Genomic DNA, 25,386 nt, shown 5'->3' with positions numbered 1-25,386 from the left:
AGGGAGACACGGGCCGGTGAACGAAAGAGCAAGAGACCCCCCGCGGATCGGCGCGGAGTGACAAATTGTTTTTCTTTCTACCGTAGGCCCATCGTCCGTGGCTTTCAGTGGTGGAAAAGATGCTCAGCACGATAATGTTTCGGTGCGTTCGGTCAATCGAGAAATTGCGGTGAGATGCGGTCGCGATTAGACACGAACGACGTCGTTTGCGCGAGTCGATTGAATTTTTTTTCCAATGCAGATCATTATCTTGTCACCGCGCGAATCGTTTAAGCGTAATTTGCTGAAATATTCGTTGTATGCGGGCAACGAGGCTAACGCATCTCGAACGCGATGGGTCAAACACGCTTTAGCATACGCGCGCTCGTTGTTCAAAACCGATGAAGAAGCGAGAAAGAGAGAAAGGACGATCCGAATGCGATCCAAATGCAGCACGACTGGTTCTCCTCGCGCGATCGCAGAGAATCTTAAGCACCTGCCACTTAAGGACCGGATTGCTCCGCGGGAATGAGAGAGTAGGCAGAACGCTCGAACGAGAGGGAAGAGGCAGAGGGAGAGAGAGAGAGAGAGAGAGAGAGAGAGAGAGAAAGGGAAGGAAACGGAGGTTAGGAGCTGCGAAGATATCCTTAAGGATCGAACGATTTTCAAATCTCTATCGAACTTTAACGTGGCAAAGAGTTTTCATCGGCGAATAAAACGATACAGTTCGGCAGAGAGAAATTCGGATTTTCTTCCCCAGAGAAGAACAGTGGATGCCGTATAGAACTTACATACCCGCCTGCTTGCCGATCGTTGATCGGTTGGGTTAGGTGGTTTGTATCTACACCGACCGGGGAAAAGAAATAACAATGGGCGATCCTCGACTCGTGCTCGAACTTGGTCTCTGTAGTTTCTCGATGCACTGGTTTAGCGGCGCCGCACTGTGGCACACGGCACGACCGGCGATGAAATCATAAATTGGTGAACGCCAGCCCGCCGGCACTGATAGCGAACAACCAATAATTATGCTAATACATACATCGTAATGCATCCAAAGAGGCGGTCATTCGTACGTATACCGTAGGCTCGCAGAGCTGTACGAGTACGAGCCAGTGCGCATCTTGCCTTTGACTCGCCTCGCGTCGTCGATTCTTTCGGAGCGCGACAACATTGACGCGCGTCCCGAACGACTCGTTCATTCAAGGCTGACTCGAGATTCGCGTTCGATCGTCCCTCGCGAATGCGAGCCTTGATTCATTGTGACACGCTGGCCGAGTCTGTTCGAGGAAAGAGACGCGCACGTCGAAAGGGGCCGCGCTCGTTAGGGCATTTGTTGTATTCGCGAGGACAGTGTTCAAAGGTGGAAAAACCCGTGGCGGCTAGTCGTGCCACGACGTAGCGATATCGGAACAAGGAATGAACGCGAGATCACGTGAAAAGACCATCGAAAGCGATGCTTATCCGATGCGCGCATCTCGTCGAGCATACACCGTTAATCAGCGTTTCGCTGCTCGACAAGATTAACGCCATTAACGCCTATGGTCCCGAATTAAGAGAATATTATCGCGACGACTAACGCCATTCGCTGACGCGTTGTTAATAGCAGTCAGCAAATTACGTCGAATGGCTCGGTAATCTATTAAGATAAGCCGTTGCTTTACATCGAATGCACCTGCTTCTCTCTATCTTACTTCCTTTTCTCCTCTTTCCTTTCCTTACCTTTTCTTCCCTTTTCTTCCCCTTTCTTCCCTTTTCTTCCCTTTTCTTTCCGCACGTGCCCGTTGTAATCCTTTGCATGATCTGTATAAAGTTACGCTTAGATCGGATCGCCGGTTTCTCTTACTCTTTGACGTTTCGAATGTCGGAGAAAGAACGTGTTCGCGTCTATTAGACGCGTTGGATCCACCGTAATCATCGGTAAAAGAATTTTATAGGAGAGAAGCGATCGAACTATCTCGCGGGGCGAATATCGTATTACGGAAATAATTGTCCTCGGGGAAGGCTACTCGCATGAACAGATTCGACTGCGTGGGAGGACGTAATGCAACAAGTTTTACCTCTTATCAGTGGCTATACTCCTCGGTTTGATGGACCGATCATTTAGATTATGCACCGATGAAACGCGGGTTTCATTTTCTCGAGTAATGACGGTCGTTCAGCTGTTTTGCCAGAGAGATTGGCCATCCTACGAGAAACGTTTGCTCGATCATGCGCGGGATCAATTAATTACAGAGACAAGTGGAGGCACCTTCCATTAATTCGTTTCTCGCAACAATAAAGAATTCCGTATCGACCCGTCCGCGTCTTTAAAACGACGATCACAGACCTGTTCCAGCAGACGGAAAAAATAGGGCTGCCTTGGAATAAATTTAACGGGGAGCGGCGTACAGGTAACGTGGATCGATCGTTACCGATTTTTGTGCCAACCAAAGAAGTTCTTTGAACGCGTTTCTCGGTTTATTACGGTTAAAGCCAAGGATAGAGGCAAGGAAAGAGCGGTACTCGCGGAAAGACCGAGACTTGCTCGGTTGAGATCCGGGGCAACAAAAATGCGAATCAGGTTTCCCGTGCTCCCATTAATCTCGGATATTCCTGGTCATTCCTAACGACGCTTCTACGTACGCGTACCCAAGTAGATACGTACACCCGCAGAATTTCCTTTCGACTAAAGTTTCTCAACAGCTTTTGTATTTAAATTCCATATCGGTCGCGGTACCTCATCGACCACTCACGAGTTCCATTTTTTGTTTCCTTCTCTACATTTTATTTTCGGGTCCTATAGAAAATGACATCGAATTAGTAGGAGAGAATGTAAACCATTCTGTCGGTGGCAGGTGAACAAAGATGGTTCTTGGTTTATTAAAATGCAACCGATCGTGCGGGTAAAACGTGATTCGCGGCGCGGTCGACTGCTGTCCGGTACCAGGACTGATCCGAGTCCGGGCAACAAAAACGCGAGCCGGATTCCCCTTGGTCCCATTAATCTTCAAAGTTCTCGCAATTCCACGAAGACGAACCGTGCGAAGTCGCGAACCCACGCTACTTCTTTCCTGATACCTATGGACCGCGGCTAAAAATTCCAATTTTTGCTGTTCCGTGAGACACACCGATCGATCAAACATGCGATCACTAGGGGCGAGTAGGTCATGTCCCGTAGACGAAAGTACACGGTGGCGGCCCTGTCTGTACGCGCATTACTCGTCAGTTATGCGAACCATCGTATACGAACGAAGCCATAATAAATAAACGTTACTTGGCGAGTTGGCGCGGAGACGATCGAGAAGTGGAAGAAATCGTGCAGCGACGGAAATTTTTCAACGAATGGGTGCAGAGGGTGAGCAGCACGAATGGAAAAGGGAGAAAAAACCGTGTTATTCAGGGATGCGATTATTAATCGGTACGATCGATTAAATCGCAATGGGATACGGCCGATTGCGTGCACAGGATCAATAATATCGCGAACGGACTTACAAGGCGCAAGGGGATCCTTTAATGCGAGGATAGGTGTATCGATTATTGCGATCTCGTTTATCCGCCTGTTCTTTCGCGAGCCACTCTACCAGCCACTCGCGCGGCCTTCCACGATCACGGATTGCTCTCGAGACGGTCACCGCGCAATTACTCCGGCCGCTTGGAAATCCAAGCATGCATTGATCGTTCGAAATCACCAACCCTTTTGCGGCCAGCCGGTTGCATCGACCAGGTTCATCGATACCGAGAACAATTAATACGTTTTACAGGGAAGCACCGTTGGCAAATTCGCGAGATGATAATCGTTATCATTTATCGGTCTATTTATCGACCAACAAAAAGGGGAGGGTGCGAAAAAGAAAGGAACACAAGAGTGTCCACTGGACGTTGGTTCGTAGATCGTATTCTATCGGATCGATCCGCTCGAAGCGACGACGGCCGCGCGAGAGGAAGAAAGAAAACGGGAGGAAAGGAGGGGAAGGAAGAAAGGAAGAGCAGCGAGCGAGGAAAAGGACTATAGGAGGTACGCCACGAACACCAGACAGCTATCTTAATCGACGACCTTTCTCTTAACCCGCCAATGTTTGCGCCGCACGCTTGGCCGACAGTTGCTTTTCCACGAGTTGTATTCGAGGAAGGTCTGTCGTGGACAAGGAAGATCGAGCAACGGGCAACGGAGGCGGATGAATAAAGGAAGGAACGGAGGAACGCGGAATCCGAGGCCAAGGATCGGGCAACGGAACGGCGCAACCGGCTGGAACGCGAGGAAAGGACAAGATACGCGTGGGCGGTTGCCAAATAATAATAAACTGGTCCTTCGAGTTGCCAGTTTTTCGCTCCTCTTTGTTTCCGAGTATTTATATTCTCCACTTTTTGTCCATACGTTCCAAGTCATCCTTTCAAGACTCTCGTAAAACTCTGAATTATTTGGGAAGGTATCGTCGATAAGTTGACATCAAATTGGCGAGGACGAGCGTCGATCCTTTATCGCGTCATTCTCGAAATTAACTCATCGATAGCGAAGAACGACGAGACGGGATATTTCTGCAACTGGCGAACGATCCTACGAATGGAATAAGAACGGCAGTTTCTAGACAGAGACGGAGGTTTCACGGATCGTCCAAGGTCTCGTTGCGATTTCACGATGTGAAAACTCCAATTATCGCAACTCGGTACGCCAGTCTCGACTCGGTTAATACGCGTAAAAGTGTTGGAGTAAGCAGTGTCGCGACGACGAGCCGTGTGTTTAAACCGCAGATTTAACTGTCGACATCCGCCCACGGCATGTGTATACCGACCGATTGTAAAGGCAGATTACTAACGAGCTCTTCTGCACCCTAGTATCCTTTCTACATGATTATGAGAGCGTGTAAAAGCGATAAAGGGAGAAACAAGAAGAAAGTCTGAGTAGCGGAAAAGTGGCACGCGTAATAATGTTGCGAATCGAGGAATACCGGCCACGTAGCCGTAATAGTTTTCTCGCTGCCGACCATGAAAGGAACATTAACGGGTATCACTGATGTCATTAAAATTCGATACGTATAATTTTTAAAGCATACGCGTAAAAGAGACGAAGGAAAGGGACGGAGGGCTCGTTCCGTGTTTGCGCTCGCGCGTCTGAGTTTCTGTGAACGATTCCAACCGGTGACAACGAGATAAACGGCAGCTATTAGCCGAATGCCGAATTTACGAAAAATAAAGGTTGCTTTCGCGGTGACCCTCAGAGGGAGGCAAGCATGGACGGAGAGGCGATAACAAATGACGGGACATACGTTGCGGCGATAGCTTGACAAATATATATTAAACTATTTTAATGAGAAGTGGCCACCATATCTCATCGCAATTACCGGCCACCAACCCGCCGGGGGCCCCGTTCGACTCGTCTCTCGGCTTGCCGTTCCACGGCAAAAACACGTATCCTGAGAGCAAAGGTTAAGAGATGGTCTTCTCGACTACAGCTTCTTCAAAGGGAGAACGCGCGTATCGCGTCGTGTCGCCCCGTGTCGCGTCTTCCCATCGCGTAAACGTTCCACGATTCGATCAGGAAACTCTCCCCTTTTGGCAGCAGTCGCGAGCCAACTGCTTGATCGAAGCGTGAAACGCGAGAGATTCGATGATCGACCGACTCGCGACTCTCGTCGCTTCGCAATCTTCGACAGCGAATACATGCCGAGTGATATCCGTGACATTTCGATATTCCTTATCCAACTCTCCATAGAAAATCAACGTCGGTATGAACCCGTTGTACGTATACGCGTGGCAGAGTCCCCGGGAAGACTGGTGACGAGAAAAAGAGAGGAAAAGCACACACTGTCCAAAGAGAAAGAAAGAGAGGGGAAAGCGAAGGAGAGAAGGACGAGTTGGCTCTCCCGCAACCGACTCTCCAGGCAACAGTGACTGACAGCTCTATAGACTTCGTCGGGTTGGTAGCATTGTGCGGACTTCTCCTCTCCTCTGGTTTCTTCTCCTCACGGTCACTTCTGCCGCGGCGGTACTCTCGCGAGCTCGTATGTAAAGCGGCGTACTGGCCTCGGTACCGCTCTAGACGTTTAGTACCGTACGTCGTGTATACCGGTTGTAACTGCGTACCGCGAGACGACCTCCGATATTTCCGACACCGAGCCCGATTTTTTCTTCTCGTGCTCGTTTTAGAGCGATTCCAGTCGCGGTACCTGCTTGCGCGTCGATTATACACATGCCTTTTTCCTAACGCGTGCATTCAGACCAAACGCGGGACAGCCGCGATTTCCCGCGATTATCTATTGCCATTTAATTTCTTTCGTGGTAATCGGTCAAGCGCATCGCGATGTAATTGCTACTAGATACTCCGCGTTCCGTTATCGAGACGCGATTCGATCGAATACAGACAGCGGCAAACATCTGAAATCGCGAATACCGTGGATAACGGCCGACTCTCGAGATGTCCATTTTACCTCTGGGAGAAAAAAGTTTGGATCGATTACTTGACGGAGAAAACGAGACTTTGCAAAACGAAAGAGATTCTGCTGCCTTTCGATTTCGCCTTATTTTTGCCCTTGTTCTTTCGTTTCCCGTGGCATTCGCGACTTTTCGCCGACTATTTGCGGCCTACGAGCGGCTGCGGGCATCGCTCGAGAGGAACCGGGTTCGATGAAGGAAATACCAAGGTGAAAGAAAGATGCCAAGAGGTGGAAAAACGAGCATCGAAAATAGAACTGAGATGGAAGTGGTGAGATGAGAGAGAGAGAGAGAGTGGGGTCCGCGAGAGGAGGCAAACACGCGCATATTTATTTATGCAAACGGAATACGCATCCAGCTAATTGTGCGGTCGCACACCCGCAGTGACTCACGTGACGGCTACTCGGGCATCGTTTCTGCATGTCAATTCGCGTGACAAAGGATCGTGGTTCGCCGTCCACCCACGAAACTTCCGGTTCATCCTCGAACTCTCGCCTCCTCGTAGATAGCTGGCCAGTTCGCGTGCACAAGGACCTTCTCACCGCGTGGTCGCGCAATTAGCCGTTCTTATGTGCAAATGACAAGAATTTTAAATGCGCCTACACCAGATAAAAACGCTGCGTGTAACGAGCCAACGAGTGTTTCCTGGAATTCCTTCGATGCATTTTTCGTGGCGAGCGTCACTCGTGAATTCGACCTTCCATTCGAGTTCCAACGTACCTCGTTTCTTCTTCGTTTCGATCTCACGGCGCCAGTCATCCGCGTCGCGCAACTCAGTCTCGCTCTATACTCTATCTATAATCTATACTCTATGCGTAAGATCGCGGCAGGTAGGACGCGGGGCGCGGCGCGGTGGTGCACGAGATGAAAAAGAACGCGTAGATAGGAAGGAAGAGCGAAAGGATCGCGAGGAATACTCTTGACAGTGGTGGACGACTGTCAGTCCATCAGAGAGTCGGCGAGCCGGGAATACCGAGGATGGCTTCTCAGCTTACTCGACGAACAGCTCTATCTGTCGAGCACGAGTTGACAAAAAGTGGCGGTCCGCGTGGTCGCACGCACGACCAACGGAAAGCACTGGGACGGCAGGGGGTTAGGACCCGAGCAACCGAGAAAAACCCTCGGATACTGTACTCTGTTGCTGTTCAGGAAGCTGGTGGTAGGAAACAAGGACGGGGAAGAACGCGTGGGACATTGCGCGTTTATCTCGATTGAAATTTCGAATTTATTTGGATACTATTCCCTCGATAAATTTCGTTGCTAGGAAAAAAATGTTGTGTTTCGTTTGCTGAATTTCGCCAACGTCGCGATAATAACACAGGACCAACGTTAAACGGCTGGCCGACCTACTTCGGTCCGCACAATTCGACACGATTTCGTGGATACGAAGTTAATTAGTCAAGAAAAGGCGGTAACGAAACGTTTGCGCGAGAAACGTAATATATCGCGAAGAACGCAACCATGTGTTTGTATTTCGACGTTTCGAAACAACGTACGTGGTAGATACATACTTAGTGGCGATCGCTCCAGTTCGTTTCGGTTTTATGGATCGCCGTGAAGGATTATACGAGCGTTCAAAGGAAGATACTACTGCCCCCGGGAATGATTTAGTAACTCAACGTTGCGAAGGATAATCGTATGAAATATCATCGCATCGTAACGCAGCAACGATCATGTCGCGTATACGTATACGTACGACGAGTGTCTGGTGTGCACGGCCTCGTTGACCTCAAAGAATGCGAGATCTTCCGGTAAACTTAATGTACGGGAATTTCGTACGATATTAAGGAATCTTTTTTCATTCGAGATGAAACGTCTAACGATGGGGTTACATCTTAACCCGTCGAGTTTCATCACATTAGTCGAATCTGGAGACGGTTCTCGCGAACCGTGGCCATTCCCTTCACCGCCGGGACGTCGAACCCTTCGTCGAATCTATCGATCGAGGCGGGGCGAAACTAGAGCCGTGATTAAACTATAAAACGTTTGGAACGATGAAATGAAACGGACTTATTAGATATCCCGCGTAGCACGAACAGAATTTAAAACGTACTATATTTAACTGCAGCGCACGATCACGGGCGTTGCGAACCGGTCTAGCAATTACGTAGGAGATCGATTGCAGCCTTTTAATAGGCCCCTCTTAAACGGCTAAGACTTATAAATCTATACGAAGGAAACTTCATAGTTTTCCGTGATAGTTGTCTCGGATACGCAAATGTTGACCGTGTAGTTGGATGTTTTTACGATTCGTTTAAACCACGCGGCAATACTCGCGTTTGTATGTCGTGTCCTTATCGACAAGGATCGTGTCGATAGCGAGGCCATCTATCGCTAGACAACCAACGTTATCGCCGGCGCGCAGCACGTAAAAGTCGGCATACCAGACGCGGTTCGTCGCGTCATCCACGATTTACGGCGATAACTTTAGCAGTCGGACAATTTGTACCTGTAACAGGTGAGCTTTTGTCGCGGTTCCAGTCACCGCATCATCGCCTCCACATACCGCTGTCGTGCAGCTAAATCTCGCGAACCAAACAGCATTCGAACGGTTTCGAACCGATTTGTTCGAAAGAAAACGAAGGTGACGAAAGGACTCAGATATGGAGGGACGGACGAAAAGGCCAAAAGAGAATCATACTCCATACTCTCGAAGGTAGAAGCGCGAGCATGCTGAGAGCCTTTCGAGGCACCGTATTTTATAACCGGTGTAGACAGCCACCGCACGTACAGACGGTTCTCTACCTCTGTCGCGATGCTTGTACTTACTTACGTACCACGTAGCGAGGGCTTATGCTCCTTCCTCGTGGTCCGAGGAACGTGGGATCACACTGACCGCCAACCCATGCTCTTGTCCACCATGGCGGTCCAGTCTGCTTTCACAACTTTTTTCTCTTCATTTTAAAAACACGCCACTGCCACTTCAAGAATCGTCCCCTCATTGTCTAAAAAACGAAACGTGAAACGCCGATGTGAATTTTCCTGTATACAAATCGCCACGTGGAAGCGGCATTAGAAATTCGATAGAATCCCTTCCTTTCCATTTATCGGATGCCTTTGTGTCCAGCAGAAACTTTTTAAAAGTACGAGATCTCGATTCTCCTCGCAAGGCAAGGGTGCGGGGTATTTCGTTCGTGCGCGCTGGTATTCAGCGAACTATGGCTGCACGATGCTCGGCCTTTTCGAAGGAAACCCACGGCGGATTGTATTCCGTATACACCCCGATTGAAATCGATATTCCCGGCAAGGTCGGCGCGCAACAAAACCAGCGGAACAATGCATCGGCTGGTATACATTCGCCGAGCACGGAAATAACGGATAAAACTGCTCGCGATTTAATACAGCTCTCTTTCTTCTTTCTCGACCCTCTGCCGGCTCCCTGGCCGGGCGTCACATCGCGTGGAATTAACCAAAAGCGCGAGCGAATGTATAGTATATTGATTCGGTCTGCGTTTCTTTCGAGTCCGAAACGGGGACGAAGAAGAACGGTAAGGATGATTGCATTAACTAAAGAATAATTCGTACGGAGTAGGGATTATCTGATATGTATCGTGAAATAGGAAGCAGGAGAATGCAATTTAGAAATGCAAATCTAAATTGGAAAATTATACAAATGTGTTTGAAGAAGGATGGGAGGGGGGCGCGAAACTAGTGCGGTGTAAAACGAACGAATAGGAATCAATCTGTCAATAGAAAGTGAAATTATCGTCGTACGCGATCGCGAGTTATTAGATTAGTGGAGAAAATTGTGAACATCGTAGTCGTAACAAGATACCTAATCAGACGTATCACGTGCCGGCTTTAATAATTCTATGGAGAGAAATGCTTTCGATAACATCATTCGCGAACCGTAACTGCTTGTCTACCGAACAGGTGACGTCAACGTGAGATTAAGCGGCTACTAATACGAAAGATTAACGAAGACGCATTAGAGACGAGATTTCCGACAGGAAGTCGATGGAGAGGAGCGAAAGTGGTTCTGCGTAGAATTAGTCGGTAATATTATCCTGATAATGCTCGGTAATAATTCATTAGCATGATCGCTGAAACGAAAGTGAAGCTTGTCGTTCCACTTTTTCTTTCTTTCCTTTTGAATTTTTCAAATTGCTACGTCGCGTCGACAGGAGGGAGATTCTGGACTAGGGAAGAGATCTTTTAAAACGAGCCAGCAATTTTCTTTGTCGCCTTTTTTCAGCTTTATCTTGCTTTCCTCCTTTTTTTCTCTTAGCCTTTGCGTTGTTCTTGTGTTATTCGCTCGGCGAGTCGCAGAAACCATGCAATGCCTCTTTAAGGTGGCAACAGTGTTGGCGGGAAAGTTATTCTACCGGCTGCCAGTAAATCATTCTTCGTGGACTCCTGCTTTATTATCTACTGTCTCTCTTTCTCCTGCTTTCGCTCGGATCTTCGTTGCTTCCTTTTCGTCTCCCTTCGTCTATCTCGATGGAAACTCGCCTCTCTCCCTCTCCGTTGGAATCTTTCTGTAATAGCTATGTACCTTGGTAGGCATCTTCCTCGGTTCCTCGCTCGTTCGTCGCGGAAAACGCGTGAACAGTCGGATAGAATTTTCAATGCGCTCTCGATACTTAATGACGAAGCCTATGCGACGAACGATGTTAGGGTTTTCGTTGTTATTTACCTTTGAAAATGTTAAGAACGATCGGTAGCGACGAATGGACCGTAAGCACGTAACGAAGTAATCGATCATCGAGATGCAATCGCAATCGAATCTCGGGATTCCACGTTCTCGTCGAACATGGCCGGAACGATTTCACCAAGGAACACTCGGATCACGGCTAGATGGTCGGTGCGATACCTCGAACGCGAGAAGAAACTTTAAACTGTCATTAAAGCATCTCCGGCTGGGATAAAGGGTTCATTACCACCATCCGGGACTCGCGTCTCGATTTCTTCTACTTCGAGTTCCCGACGGTTGGCACACACCACGACTACCATCCTGCAAATTACGTTCCATGTTGATAAATTTACGAGTTTTCTCTTCTCTCTCGACGAGTTAACCCGCGTCTAAACGACCGCAATGTCAATTACCTATCTGTCGATAGACTCGATGTAATCGGTCACAAGGTACTTGCGATACTCGTATCTTAGCTCGTCGGTGATGAATTTGAGGTTTATGGAATAGTTCCGTTTGGCTGTAAAAGTAATAGTTTCATCTGACCTCTCAAAATAGCGCGTTCGTAAGGAAAAGAAGACGTTGCATTGAGACACACGCCGGTACATTTTCGTAAGGGACATTACAAAATATCGTACTTGTAATCCATCGAGGGTAAAAGGTGGCAATACACGTCCGTATAAATAACATGTGCTGGAAGCACGCAAGCCCCTGTCAACGCCTCCACGTGCGTTGTTGTAACGTGTCTCCGTAACTTTTCCAGTAGAGAAAAAGCAAACGGACCACTCGCAAATTAATCATCGCGTTTGATATTACACACCTCGATGACGTTTCTTCACTTTAAAAACACCGCGATATGTAATAGTTCGAATTTGTCGACGTTTGCGACCGTACAATTTGTCGACACGATGCAACTGTTTGTCAGCATTCAATTAATTTGAATTCGTCGATTTTTTCAGGTACAAGCTACGGATCCGGATTGCGGCGTGAACGCCATGGTAAATTACACGTTAGCCGCGGGAAGAATGGAAAGCGAACAGTTGATGGTACGCAGCGATACCGGAGACATTTGCGTCAGAACACCGTTGGACAGGGAAACAGCTCCCTATCTGGAGATTCCCGTCATCGCTACGGACAGAGGTACGTACGACTCGTCTGACCACTCTCCATAGAGTTATGCGGTACGATTATTTTACACCAAGGAACAAACTTCGTATTTTCTATCACGTTGCCGCAGCCTTTGCCGAGGCGCCTCGTAACTTGTATCCGATACGTCGTTCTATTAGCATTGGCGTTTCGTAACGAATCTTCCGTGACCAGAATAAGAGTACGTAAGGAAGAACTGCGTGAACAATGCGTTTCCCCGGCCTTATCGCGACCCCATAGAGGAGGTACAATGCAGGAACGAAAGTGAAGAAGAGAGGGCAACGATGTGCGCGACATACGGTGGAAACGTGGCATCAGGAAGAAAAGAAGCAGCTACGGGAGCTGCATGCTGGTGGAACAAGGAAAAGGCGAGCTATCGCTGTGCCAAGATCTAGCAGCCCTGTAATGGGGTGTATGATTTATGTCGTCGGTGTACGGTGTGCCCATTTTCAACAGCCTCCTTCCAAGTTATCCTTACGAGCGAGGACAATGACTGAAGTCCATTGATCCGTTGGAACACCGACATTGACCTTGCAACAGATAGCAGGTTCCCGGGCGATTCAGATTCGTAGGAGTTGCGTTTAAGAAGATAATAGAGATAGAGAGGGAATGGCTAGCCAAGGCAATCAAGAAACGTTGAATTAATAGGGAAATTAGAGAGCAAAAGAAACATGAAAGAAAAGGAGGAAGTTCGTGTGCGAACGAAAGTAAAGGAAAGAGAGAATGAAAGAGTAGAAGCAAAGGGGAGCTCTATTGCTGGCTGTATACCGTTTTGCAAACAGGAGAACTCTCGTCCATAATTGTCGCTCGTTATCGATACGATTGTTCGACGTGCTACCAGACTCTCACAAGCACCATCGGCACAATAGTACCGCTCGGATATGATGGGAGAGCAGCGTGCGGGCCAACCACGGGTCCCAACTTACCACGCGAGCCAGCTTCGCGTGATTTATACCACTCGCTGACGACTTGAGACGTTGCAACGGCAAGCCAGTGCAAGTCAATGTGCTTCGACTATGTTGCGTCTCAAGATACACGATTACGAGAAGCACGAAATTAACAGCGAGGTGTTAGTTGCGCGAACTAGCCCGCGAACGCGCGACCATTGCTTAAATCTATACAAATACCAAAAATCGCTTATGCTACTCACGATTAGTCTGGTACGATTTTGTCATTTGGACGATTTACATTCGAGTTCAGGTCGATGACTACCGTGATCCACCGTGTCCAAGAGAGAAAAGCAATCGCGCATAAGTATCTGTTGGTAAGAGGAATGATAATCAAAACGCCGTGCATTATTGCGTTAATGGTGTCGGAAAACGGCAGAGCTGCACAGATAATTATTACTTGCGCAGTCTTGCTATGAATCGTGATAGAGATCCGCGAACGGTTGGGTAACGCGTGTGCATATACTTCCTCGTGCGAGTCACTTTGTTCTCCAATAGGACAAGCCGCGGCTAGATACGTGCTTAGATGCCGCCGCGCCGGCCCCTCGGGGGTTGCTGGATAACGCGCTTCGGATAATAAACGTAAAAATCGACCCTACCGCGAGAAGGAGTTTAAAAAACAAGAGCCACGCCGGTGATTTTGTTAAAAGTGTTGAGGTTATTAGATGTATAAAGAGAGAAAACGCGTGGATGAAGTGTAAGGTACAAAATATATATATATTTAATTTAATAGAGAAGTGTAATAATAAGTAGGAATACAATTTGAGCTGGTCCAGATCCGCACGCTAGCAGTGTTATCTTATAACTGAAAAACCTCGAAGCCAACGTCGCCTGTCTACTGTTTATGGTCTGCCTTCATGCTAGTCTTTTGTCTATATGCTGTCGATGGCTTGAGAAAACTAAAAGACTAGATGTGGAGTTTTCGTAGAATTGGTGACCACTTCAACAAAAAGTAATTCTTTTCCTCGCTTTTTTCTCCTGTTTATTTAAAACGAGACGAGATGCGTGCGTTCATCTCTGAACAATACGACGAACGGCTGGATAATATCTTAAAATTTAAGTTCCAAGCATCGCGATCTTGACGAAAGAGTTGCCGGACTCGATGTTATCTGGCTTTCTGGAAATTGTGCATTACGTGGCGTACATGCGAAATGGTTTGCGCATCTTGATGCACGTCCTACGATCAACCAACAGAAATGCAAAGAAAGGCGAGGCCACGGTTACAGAAACTTCCTGAAAGCCGGAACAACACCAGCGCGGCGGTGACTTTATTGACACCGCCGTCATAAATTTCTGCCCCTCGACTCCCACCGGCAGCCATCGTCCTTGTCATGTTTCCCGTTTTCGCATTTCGTGCCGCGACCGCTCGAACAACTTCATGCTCCTTGATGCGCGAAAGATTCAAAAAGTCGATAGTCGACCCATGTAGTTCCGCGAAGACACATCGGATTTTGTAATTTTCTTTATTCGTCGCGTAAGGCGATTATTATGCAACTTTGTTGGCGCATGTCGGTTGAGCACCGCTGGCAAGCATCGGCCGCATAAATCTTTCGGAGGCACTATATCCTCCGCCGCATGAACCTCGAAAAGGATTCGTCGGTCGACGATCGACCGCGCAAAATTAAAAGGATCGGTGTAGCAGACATGAGGTATCGGAATACGCGTTAGAGTGTCGTTGATCTATGTCCAGGAAGCAGAGTCTCTCGACGACACGCAGCCATTCGCTTCTGGATATTCGGTTTTATTCGATCGTTAATTTGATCGATCTTCGAAGTTCGGATTCGCATGGAATGTCGAAGGAACGTTTCGAACGGTGGAAGGCGAAGAGAGCGAAAGACGAGAGACGAGAGAAGAGAAGGGGAGTTGGTCGATAGAGAAATTAGGGGTACATTTCTTGGCGAGGGAATTCGCGTGGCCGAGTGGCAGGGGCCCGAAGATCGGCATTTCGATACCTCGAAGTCGTGCAGAAGATGCCACGGTGCCGAGAGACGGTGGAAGGCTTCGTCGTTCTTTTCGGTCGTCGCGGCTCCGAACGAAGGAATGGAAAAGGATGGAAAAGGATGGAAAAGGATGGCAAGAAAAGGATAGAAAGGAAGGTTTGGAGAATGAAGAGAAAGGGGAGGAGGAGGAGGAGGAGGAGGAGGAGGAGAAGAAGAAGATGAAGAAGAAGAAGAAGAAGAAGAAGGAGCGGGAGGATAATGGTGGAGCGAGGAGTACGGAGAACGGAGGGGACTGGCTCTTGACGCATGACTCCAATGACACTCGTACCTATAAATCTCGCTGCGCTCCGAGCTCCGTACGGTCGAGTCCATATATTACTATGAGTTACGGGTGTAAACCGTTTAAACATCGGATTACCCGTTTTACATACTGTCTTTAATATTAACACTTGCGTCGGGGTTCGCCTAAATCAGCTTGACCAACCAGGAGCCCGCGTTCTCGCGTTCGCGCCTTTTCGCCCTCGTGCCACCGTCGATTAATTAATCCCTAGTCGCGATCGTTGTCGTAATCGTGGTCGTGGTCATACTCGACGAAAGGCAGGAGGAACGCTGTATGCGATTAGGCTTCGACGAATAACGTGATTTACGGATAGCGATCGAGGGAGCGTTATTACTTTCCGTCAGATCGTATATCACTCCTATACCGAGAGAGGCGATACTTTAGCGGGCAAACGAATTATCAGCCCGCAACCGACTTTCTTTCCATTGTTTTTGATCCGCTTCGACTACGAAACGGCAGAGTGGACGCGGTTGCAGCTAACAGAGCGAACAGGGAACGCGTACACCCGGCATTATTGATCGATCGGTTCGCTCGTATAATTGCTCAAAAAACAGAGCAATCAGAGTAGAGGAACGGCGAAGCGGTTGGCACATCGCTAGGACCATTTGAGCACCCCGAGAAATTCCTTTCGCTTGAAATATTGCGGCGAACGCGTTGCCCTGCACCGAGGGTAAGAACTCTGGCCCTCGACACGCGCACGCACGCTTCTCCGAATAACGCGCGCGAGAGAAAAAGAAAGAGAGCGACGAAGATCGTTGGAGAAGGAAGCGAAAGAGAAAAACGGAAGGAATGAACTTCGAAGTACGCGAGAGAAAAAGAAGGAAACAGCGAAGAAAGAGAGGCGAAGTAAGTAGAAGAAGTAGGTAGGAAGAAAGGAGGTAGGAGGCTGATTGGCTCCGAAAAAAGGCAATGGTACGGGGCACGCTGTTGTGATTTATGTCGACCGGCTCCAAGCGTCCCCGTAGATTCGTTCTCTACGCCGGCTAATACCTCGACATTATTTGGCTCGATAAGAGGATTTTACCAGAGACTGAAATAAGCATAATCGCTCGGGTTTGTACTTCTGGTCTTTGCGCTTGACAAGTTCTACGTACAGTGCTTCCCAACTGTTAACCTTTGATGCTTGTCCCTTTCCATTTATACCATCTAGACGATAGGTTCTGTCTAATTTTAATTGTTTACGCTGTTGCAGGGGGCCTCAGTACCGTAGCTATCGTGAGGGTGCAAGTAACGGACGTTAACGACAACCGTCCGATCTTCGAACCCAGAAAGTACAACGTCACCCTGAAGAGCGACGGTCCGATTCAGGGACCGATTTTGAGGCTGGTAGCTACGGACTTGGACGTGGGTCTTTTCGGTCAAGTAGCATATCGGATCACCAACGGGAACGAAGCTGGTGTTTTCCACATCGATCGAAATACCGGCGAACTTCAAGTCGCGAGACCGAGTTTACTCTCGAGGTCACCGCTGCATCAGTTGAACGTGACGGCGACGGATGCGGCTGGCCTGAAGAGCACGTTCGACGCCGAAGTCCGGATCACCACATCCTCTCCTGGGCATAGAATCGCCAGCTGCGAGAAGCCACGCTACACCATCACCGTTAAGGAGACCGTTCCTCAGAACAGCATCGTTGGTGGCGTGAAAAACGGAGCTTCGTCCCCTGTGTCGTCAGGTAAATTGGATATCTCATAATCATTAGCGACCACTTAGCCGCGAGTACCCACATTCGCTCATCATTCGGCAGCGTTTATATTTCCCCCGTGTTGTCGCTGTATTATCGATTTCCGGCGAAGAAGGTTCGCGCAAAGGCGTTGCATACCGAGTTTAATGGTCGGGCTTTGAGGAAAGCAAGGTACATATACGATCGTTGCTCGGTAGCTGGCGGCGAGTGCATCGAAAACGTATTCCACGCGCGGCGTTACTGCGTTAGCATAGTCGCGTCACGAGAAAACGGCGGTGACGCGACGTAGCGAACGCCCACGTGTTGGTGTACGTGCAAGCATGTAGAGCCATAGGCAGCGGAGTCGCATAAGAACAGGTAGGGTCGGAGCCAACTACTTTGCGTCCTTCTTTCTCGTGTCCACCGGAGGAACCGACGACATGTAAATCATACGGGAGAGTATTATGAGTGATATCTTGCAGGAACGTGATAACTGTTTCGTTCAAACTTCAATAAAAGTATCGTATAATTTCGCGTTTCTTCGCGACCAGCGAACACGGGTGGATAAAAGAAAAAACGAAAAAAGCGAGGAAAAGGCGGAAGGGCGAAGGACAGAAGAAGAGAAGAGGATGCGAATAAGGGTAAGGTCGCGGACGGATGCTTGGGTTGGTTGGTGCAGACGCGATTCTCGAAGGGTTAAGAGCGTGAGGGAGGAGAGGAAAGGTAAAGGCGGGAGAGGTACGTATCCGTGTTTCCACACTGGTGGTACATCCGATGCAAGATACGGCGCGTCACGACCTGCGCTCACCGCGCCATATAACCGATGCACCGTGTAAAGTGTCTCGTGGCGTATCGACCGGCACGGTTCGCTACGTTATAGGTTCGAGAATGGTGAATAGTTTACACGATGGTGCCTTACCGGTGGTCGTATTGTTCGGCCGCCATGGCCCGCATATGCAGCCTGTTGCATATCAATGCGCGAACCTCGAATGTGTTCCTCCTCCGTCGACCGACGCGACGTCGTAGCTCACTGTCTTTCTTTCGTTGGCTGCTCTCTTTCGCTCCCATTCTCTGCCGCTTCGATCTCTTCTTTCGCCAAGTTTCTCGATCGATCTTGCGTTCTACTGTCTCTTTCTCGACGTTCATATTCTTCGCCGCGCGATCGAAACAGAGAAACGAAGAGGCCGGCCGAACATGGGATACGCTATCGCAGGTTGAAAGGTATTCCGTCCTCGGCGAACGCACGAACCCGATTCGTCGCAAATCGCTGTTTCTTCGCTGTTCGAGCGATCTCTATGGCGGGTCGCGTCGGTGAACTGCTCGTTTCTCGAATTCCTTGCGTTTACTTTGGTGCGATCGCGATCGTTGATAAATCGTAATTACGCACACCATCAACGTGGGTGTATTGGACAACGCCGCGTGACACTAGTCTCGTCTGTCTTTTCGTCTTTTTCAACGAATCAACGACAGTCATTCGCGAAGAGACGTGGAAAATGCGATCGCGCGTGAGCCAAGTGTCGCGAAGCGCGATACAAAAAAGGTTTCGGATTCGACGAGAGGTGTGACTCGGTTGTTCCTGTATCGATCCAATCGATCCGGTGATTTCGGAGTGCAGCTTCCAATCGGCCACGCGTCCGAGCGAGAACCTGTTCGCACGGAAGATCGAGGTCTGGCACTCGGGCCCACAATATTTGACACACGGCAGCCAATCAGATTATCAGATTAAAGTCGGACGAGCCGACGCAGCGGCGATCGTCGACACAGGTGCGATTCATTTTGTAAGAGAGAGCTCGACCGCGTTTCCTTCAATGTTCTCGCGGCTGATTCTCGTTGTCCTTTTGCGGCACCTGTTTCGACACAGAGCACGTTTTTCCGAAGGATACTCGAGAGTTTCTTTCTTTTCGCCATACTCGCTTTCTATCGATGCATTTGCACAATTATAGCACGGCGACTGTTTGAATATTTTAACGTCGAATTCATTAATTTCGTATTTATTATGGAACATCGAATCGCGTTATCAGATCGCTGGCGAAAGGCAGCCTCGGAAGACGTTATTGCCACTTTACGAGCACCTGTTCTGATAAGGACGGTGGTTTCTTTCTGGAAATACGAAAAATAGTGCGGTCATTATAGGGGCATATGATCGTCGATGAAGCAGAGGCCGTTAAAAGCAACGTAGACGAACTCCTTATTGGGCAGGGTTCGGCCACGAACGGACCGACAACCGTGTACGATCCTTCCATAAAACCAGGCGACAAAGTGAGGAACGCGCTTCATTTTACGGCCGAGTTTATGGTACCTGGCAAAGAATCATCGGCCCGTGATCGCGTCGACTAGAGACGGGCCGGTCTTATCTTATCCGCGGAACGAGCGGCCGCTCCCAACTTTTCTCGACTTTTCGATCGCTTTTGTACAGGAGTGTAGTTCGGTGATCTTGGCGACCAAGGTTGGATTACGCTAAAACTGCCTTAAAATTCAGCGGGTTTCGGGAGACGGTTGATTCTTAGGGACCGTAATTCCTTTTGAAATACGGGTCGATCGTTGATATTGCGAATTGCTCTGAGACGAAGTTGCGTAATCCATCTGGTAAGGTACTTTGGACGCGGCGAAGGTTCATTTAATCCGTTGATCGAAAGTACTGGTAACGAAATCGAATTACTCGAGGATTTCATCGCGGCGTAATCTCTTGTATTTTTTGATCGAGTCATTCGTGGTTTTCGTACCTTGGAAATTTTGTCAGGAGAATGCATATCGACTGGCGGTCGGGCGTTGGAGGCGGAACGGAGAGAATCGGTTCGTGCGAGACGATGGAGCAGGACACGAAAAAGACCAAAAAAGTGCAGAAGGGAAGGAGGAGAGGACAGAGAAACGGCAGGAGAAAGTGGACCGTCCTGCTCGTCGTCGCTATCGTCGTTATCGTCGTTGTCGTCATTGTCGTTATCGTCGTTGTTGTCGTTGCCGTCGTTGTCGTCGCTGTCGTCGTTGTCATCGTTGTCGTTGTTGTCGAGGTCGCATAAATCGTCGCGAATCGGATATCGAGGAACCGAATGCAAGCCGCCATTGTCCAGGTTCCCCCTTCCCCCCTCTTTTGTTCCTTCCCACAAAGTTGCTGTTACAGAACTGCACTCTTTGCATACGCTTTAAATATCATCGCTCTGATTACTTTAAGTACTCCTAGCACCATATCTTTCCCTCCTTTGCGCTCCTTTTCGATGGTACTGAGCGAAACCGGGATTCGCAAAACGTGAAACGTCGAAAGGAACCTAGAAACGTGTTCTGTCTCTTGCTTTCGTTCCTTTTCTATCGCTGAATCGCATCGATTCTCTGCTATCGGTATGAGCTGTTTATTCATAGTGCCAATTCACCGACGCGTTTTTACGTTTCTTTTGAAGTAGATCGTCTCGCAGATTCAGCCTGATCGACGACGTCAATTGTTACGATATCATCGAGATTCGAATACCTAGTTCTGAACCGTGGTAACGTTATTTCGAGTTCCAAGATAATCGAAGAGGAGTAGATCGAATAAAATTCGGTGCAGTCGTTTTTGTCCAAGTCTCTTGATCTCGGAAAAGCGGTTTCAAGTTTTCGAAAATGACGACACGGGCTCGGTTCTAATCTTATCCAACCGGCACATCGTCAGTCTTTAACGAATTTAACGACGACACTATATAAAAATCAACAGGCACTGACGTCGTTTAAAGGTGTCCATAAAGATACACAGAGATATAATTCGAGGACTGATCCGGCTGTTACGACCAAAGTTTCATAAAAGATCGTCCGCTTTTCGAGAAATTTCGCCGATAGTCGAACTGAGAGGAGGAAATTTGTAGCGAACGCCTGACCGAAACCAAAGGAAAAAGTATCGGTGAAGGCACGAGACCCGCCGTAGATAAAGGATCTGTCGACGTTTGAAACGAGGAGGTCGCAAAAAGTAGGATTCCTCGTTCCTCGGAGATGAAGTATTCCGCATGGCGAAACGGCCGATACGTTGTCTCTCTTTTCTCCGCGTCTTCTTTCGTCGGACCTTTCGTTCCTTTTTCTCTCGGATCTTTGGATCTTCCCTTCCTCCATACCGCGCATCGTGCTTTCGCCGGACTTGCAAATTTCGCGCAGGCATCGTCTTTTCTCCAGGGTGCAGCGGTACGTTGCGACTTTGCATCCCAAGAAGAGAGCTACCGTCCCAACCTAAACCGAACTATGAGATCCGCATGGAAAGATAGCGGAGTCTCCGCCACGGTAGGACGAATGTTCGTAGTCTGATTTGCGTAATTTCGTTCCTGGAATTTCATTTCCTTTCCGCTTTCGGTTTCCTAGTTCTGTTATTCAGAAAGAAAAGCTGGATAACAGAATCATCCAAGCTCCGGACGGAATTTTCGCTTTCACGATATTTCGCAGTTTCGAAAACACATTTTATGCGTCGAAAACAAATTTACATGGAAACACGTCCACTTCTCTTAATTAAGAAGCGATGTTTGGACGACTACGATAGCTATTCCCGGGGATCGTTCGTTCGAATCTCGATGATCCAAGCGCAGGTATTCGTCCGGTCAGCGTCGAATTAAGAGACGCGTATTAGGACCTCGCCGGCGAAGATGGTGGTTGGGCAAAGAGGACAAAAGGGACGAGAAAAGAATGTACGGATGCAGAGGAAAGGCGGCTGGGCGGCAGTTTGGATCGCATATGTTAATCTCGGTTAGTTCGGCATCCGTTTACATCATTTTCGACAGCGGCTGTTTATTGCCAGATGTAAATCGATATTGAACGGGCGAGCAACAACAACCTGGTGCCTCAGTTGCGAATGATCGAACGTTTGTATCCTGGCTCACGATCCGATCGAGCGTATTTACGTCCGTTTTTCGATGCGTCTATTCGTTTCAACGAATTACAGGAAAATTCAATCGAGTGTTTGTACGGGGAAACGATTTCAACGGTTTGAGTCCCAGGGGTCTTTGAAAAGACAGGCTCGAAAAATCCCGAACAGCGCGATAGCGCTTGTCTTGATCGATTATGAAGAGAAACAAACAACGCAATCAGCGCTCGTCATATTTGTTATTTTTATGAAATACATCTATATTAGAATATATGTGTACTATTAGTCTATAAATATTTCAAAGTTTTGTTCAATAAAAATTATTGAGAAGATAACAATGAAATAGAAAATACCGTCAGTCGTCCATAGAGTCCAAAAACACACAAAACGACACAAGATCTAAACAGCGTGATCGCGCTGCTTGCGACTCAAACGGTTAAATAAGGCACATGAGCGGTGATGAGCTTTGGCTCAATCCTCGAAAAACTAGCGTTGTCTTCGAAATTGATAGACAAATTTCTTCTGCCCTTCGTTTTGCACCTTGTTCGAGAAGTTCTGAACTCACGAGACAGCACAACGTTCAAGCTCGTTTTGAAAGCTTTTCCGATGCTTCTTTCGTCCAGCCCATCAAGGGACAGGAAAAGCACGTCCTCTCCGGTGGAAGAATCGTGCATACGCGTGGTTATGGAATGACGGGAATCGTTTTGAATCGGGACGAGCTCGAGCCTCTCGTGAAAAGTCGATGGGCGTTGCAGAAATCCCGAGGTTGTGGTTTGCAGCGGCAAGCGCGGACAAGTCGGATGTGTAAATGCTTCCTCGCGCTTGGCCCTGTGCGCGGTCGTTTGAACGAATGTGTGTGCGAACATATAGATGCCCAGATAGAGGTGCGCTACGAGGTGCGATCAACGCACGGGGTCTGCGATAGAACGGCTCCCCTTCTCCGGCCACGCTGGGCCTATAATACGCCTCCCCGACTCTTATCTCGCGCCTCGTTATCGCCGTTTACCATCTCACGGTCTAGAGAGCGGTGGGCTCTCTATGCGATCTCGGTACATGCACGTGCACATCCATAGATCTTTTTCTCGCTCTTTCTCCGACCTTTCGCCGATTCGATCCCCTTTTCCTCTGCCTTGCCTCTTCGCCTCCTCGATGTTTCCAGGGAGGGAAATTATCGCAGGATAATCCAAGATGAGATCGTTGAAAGGGGTGGTCCGAAGGATGAAAAGGTAAACGATTTCGATCCGGTAGACTTAGGACACGAAGCGAGCTGTTCCAGCAATTTGTCGAAAATTTCTAATCGTAATGATCATACGAATATAACGAACGTATCTATACCTAAAGATAGTTGGCAGTATAAAGTTGGTGCTGCACATAGCACGCTACTAGGCAACAGTAGCTAATGTCCAGCGTCATTTTATTTTCGTTTGGTTGCAAGCTGCGCAACCTTATTGTCGCCGTCCATTGTCTTGTCGTTCTTGCCGCCCTCCGCTTCTAAACCTTCTCTTCTTCTTCCCCTCGTATACATTCGTCGGCCATGCCAAACCATTTAGCTGCATCTGCAGACCGAGACGTTTTACGCGTGTATGGAGCTCTATTCGTTTGTTTACCGGTCTCTCGATGCTTGCATTTCTTGCGCTATTGTGCGCCGCGAACACGCTCCATCCTCTCTCGTAAGTACTTGCCGCGTGCAACTGAGATCCCAGACAGGCGCACTTGCGCGAATCCGTGTATACATAGTCGTATCGAAATTTGCGTGTCGACAGTTTACTTTAGTCTAAAATCGTTTCCCACCTCTGAGGAAAGTAAATGGATCTGTTGAATAATTTAGAAATTCGAAGGTAGCGCGATCGACCGCGAATAAACGTCGAACGTAGTCCGCGCATCAAAAGCGGAACGCGAGACGTTATCACATATATATGTATATACTTATATGTGTACGTGGCAAGACACGTCGATGTAGCTGTAAGAAGATGGAAGGAAGATGGTGACGCAGAAGGGACGGTGTCGATGCGTTAAAGAGAAGGTCCGAGAAGCTTAGAGCGAAGGAAGATGGCACGTTGGGAAGATAGGCGAGAGAAGGAGAGAAAAAGACGCGGGACCCCCGTCAACGACAGCATACCTTTACCACGGTATCGTTTCTTCATCGCATTCGTCGCGTCGCTCGACGCTACCACGACTCATGGCTAATCATCATTATTTAATTACGAGGTCGTTTTTCGTTAGATGGAGTAGAGTGTCGGTGGTTCGTGGAGGCACGTCCCTATCGTCGAACGAGGTTTGTTCGTCCAGCGATTTTCGTAAATCTGTTTTACGAGGCCTACACCATTCGGAATTTGAGACACGTATCATCGCTTAGGGAATAGAGAAAGAGAGAGAGAGAGAGAGAGAGAGGAGCGGACAGTTTCCGCGGACAGTTTTATGATTCTCGCGTTGGAATCGGCGACGATGAGCCGACGCTTGAGCACGAGCGTGTTCCGGTTCGTTGCTCAACGGAAAAAGGATTACCGGCGAAAGAGAGGCAATTAAAACGGTGGCACAAACGTTTTCGCTCTATTTCGAGCTATCGGCGCCGCTCGGTTAAACGTATTTCTCAAATTTGATCGCGCGCCATTCCCTAATTAACGAATTCGATCGTTTTCGCTTGGGTGTCAAGCGCGATCCCGCCTATCTCGATCGTCGCTATTACCGAGGCTACCTCATCCAATTAAAAATCCACCAATTTATGCAAACGGTCGGGCTTTTATTGGCTGCCGACCAGACTCGAAACATTCCGAAATGGACCGCGGGATGCCTCGAAAATCGCAAGCGCGAAACCGAGATACCTCGGGGCCGGGGGATCCTATTTGGAGCGAAATAGCTGGTAATTCGGTGGCCGATCGGCCGGCCGATCTGTTGGTCGATCGGTGAACGGCTGGCCGCGCGGGTTCCAGAGAAAAGAAGGAACGAGGTGACAAAGTATTCACCGGAGACGATTACAAGGTTTCCTCAGCGGTCGTAAAGGTGCGGTTCTCGTTTACGTGGTTGAGGGCTACCGCGGCGATGGTGCCGCCCCTGAAGACGACCGAGCAAGCGATCCGGCCAGCCAGTGAGCCACCGACCGACCTCGAGTGGGATGGCCCGTTACGAGCTAATTAGCAAAATAAGAGAAACTCTCTGTGAGGTATACAGCGTTGTAGCAGCAGCGTAGGCAAGGGAACTTGCGCGTCCTTATACGGCGTGATCGAATCGTCAGTCTGTAATTTATCGCGAGTTTTCTTAACCCGGAATGTTCCTGCTTGTGAAACTCGGTACACCGGTTTTTTTTCTCTAGTCTACGTTTCTTCTTTTTCTTCTTTTCCGACCAATCGACCGGCAATTAAACGCGATGCTTAGCGAAGAATATCTTCCGTGCTTATACTAGTGCTCTGTTAGATATAACATCCCTACGAAAATGGTATAATCGTTCGCGATCCGATTATAAACAGTGAACGAAGTCTACACCGCATTCCGTCGGTAATCACTGTTTCTAATTAACCAAACGAAAGCT

General features: G+C 48.5%; 1 protein-coding gene across 2 annotated transcripts in view; it reads left to right on the top strand.

Moving 5' to 3' along the window:
• Window positions 1-25,386, top strand: part of LOC126914261 (protein dachsous) — a 213,400-nt gene that overhangs the window by 157,707 nt on the left and 30,307 nt on the right. For both annotated transcript variants that reach the window (XM_050717913.1, XM_050717914.1), the window contains exons 2-3: window positions 11,977-12,157; window positions 16,583-17,062. In XM_050717913.1, coding sequence (XP_050573870.1) covers window positions 11,977-12,157; window positions 16,583-17,062 — 661 coding nt within the window. The remainder of the gene's footprint in view (window positions 1-11,976; window positions 12,158-16,582; window positions 17,063-25,386) is intronic.

Source organism: Bombus affinis, chromosome 3 (assembly GCF_024516045.1).
Source record: "Bombus affinis isolate iyBomAffi1 chromosome 3, iyBomAffi1.2, whole genome shotgun sequence".
In the NCBI taxonomy this organism is placed as follows: domain Eukaryota; kingdom Metazoa; phylum Arthropoda; class Insecta; order Hymenoptera; family Apidae; genus Bombus; species Bombus affinis.
The sequence above is the reverse complement of the archived record's forward strand: the minus strand, read 5'-3'. Positions and strand labels throughout refer to the sequence as shown.